This window comes from Anarrhichthys ocellatus, unplaced genomic scaffold (assembly GCF_004355925.1).
Source record: "Anarrhichthys ocellatus isolate YVR2014 unplaced genomic scaffold, GSC_Weel_1.0 scaffold165, whole genome shotgun sequence".
NCBI lineage: Eukaryota > Metazoa > Chordata > Actinopteri > Perciformes > Anarhichadidae > Anarrhichthys > Anarrhichthys ocellatus.
In genome coordinates this window covers 4,073-5,609 of record NW_022280195.1, presented here as the reverse complement: position 1 = coordinate 5,609, position 1,537 = coordinate 4,073, and the positions used below count along the sequence as shown (strand labels likewise).

Sequence of the window (1,537 nt, the reverse complement as noted above, 5' to 3'; positions counted from 1 at the left end):
TAATGTTCTAGTGTTGATGTACAGTGATGATCAATAGTTTAATGTTCCACGGTTCTTCGTGCAGATAAATCTCCATCAGTCTGCTGCTCACGATGCTCAAAGCTCATATTCAAAGAGAATATTCTATCTCTTTATTAGCATTAACGGCACCTTGTTGGCTGATGTTAATAATTCAGCAGCTCCTTGATTGGATACATATTACATCACTGTTTCCATGCAGCGATAGATAGATGGATGGATCTGTAGGTAGGTAGGTAGGTAGGTAGGTAGGTAGGTAGATAGATAGATAGATAGATAGATAGATAGATAGATAGATAGATAGATAGATAGATAGATAGATACTCACCACTTCATCTTGTCTTTCAGTTTGGGTGGCTGAAAGTTACTCTTGGTCATCAGCAACAGAGCTCTAAGAGAGTTAACAAGGAGTGTGAGTTTGTTAAAATGAATTAACCTCGTAAGTGGAGCTAACTTTCTGCTGTTAGTACATTATATACAATATGCATGTATCTATATATATATAGAGATATATATATATATATATATATATATATATATATATATATATTATACAGTATGCATATATCTTATATTTCAATGCATGTCTTTTCTTCCTTTCTTTCTACTCCACTGAGGACAAACATTGACTATCAGTTGGAGGTGAAGTTAACACACACATACACAGTAACACACACATACACACACACAGTAACACACACATACACACCTCATGGGGTGGAGGTCAAACATGGGCGGCTGTAGTTCTGCCAGTTCGATGGCGGTGATGCCGACGGCCCAGATGTCACACAGCTGATCGTATCCTCCCTTCCTCTCCACCGCCGCCACCTCCGGAGCCATCCTGCAACACACACACACACACACACACACACCATCATCATCTTCATCATCCTCCATCCTGCGACTCTCTCCGAATTAACGGGAGGGTAAAAAAAACAAAATGGCGGCTGATGAAACCGCAGAGCCGCTGACCTCAGCAGACGCCTGAGAACAAGGTCGTACCAGTACGGAGTCCCGATGAAGGATTTCCTCTTAGCGATGGTCACGGTGATCTGAGCCGACACACCAAAGTCCGCTGGCAACACACACACACACACACACACACCGGGGGTCGAAGGTTAAATCAAGCATCCCGTGCTTAAGTTAAATGTGTGTGTGTGTGAGTGTGTGTGTGTGAGTGTGTGTTTGTGAGTGTGAGCGTGGGTGTGTTTGTGTTTGTGTGTGTGAGTGCGAGTGTGTGTGTGTGTTTGTGAGTGTGAGCGTGAGTGTGTTTGTGTGTGTGAGTGTGAGTGTGTTTGTGTGTGTCAGTGTGTGAGTGTGTTTGTGTGTGTCAGTGTGTGTGAGTGTGTGTTTGTGAGTGTGAGCGTGAGTGTCAGTGTGAGTGTGTTTGTGTTTGTGTGTGTGTCAGTGTGAGTGTGTGCGTGTGTTAATGTGTGCGTGTGCGTATGTGTGCGCGTGCGTATGTGTGTGCGCGTGTATGTGTGTGTGTGTGTATGTGTCCGTGTGTGTATGTGTGCGT

The 1,537-nt window shown here is 43.8% G+C and overlaps 1 protein-coding gene across 1 annotated transcript in view; it reads right to left on the bottom strand.

Moving 5' to 3' along the window:
- LOC116400370 (mitogen-activated protein kinase kinase kinase kinase 3-like) overlaps positions 1-1,136 on the bottom strand; it is a gene marked incomplete at its 5' end in the record, with an annotated part of 23,986 nt that extends 22,850 nt beyond the window's left edge. The window contains 3 exons of the mRNA XM_031878169.1: positions 347-409; positions 728-859; positions 1,021-1,136. Coding sequence (XP_031734029.1) covers positions 347-409; positions 728-859; positions 1,021-1,136 — 311 coding nt within the window. The remainder of the gene's footprint in view (positions 1-346; positions 410-727; positions 860-1,020) is intronic.
- Positions 1,137-1,537: the final 401 nt, after the last annotated feature.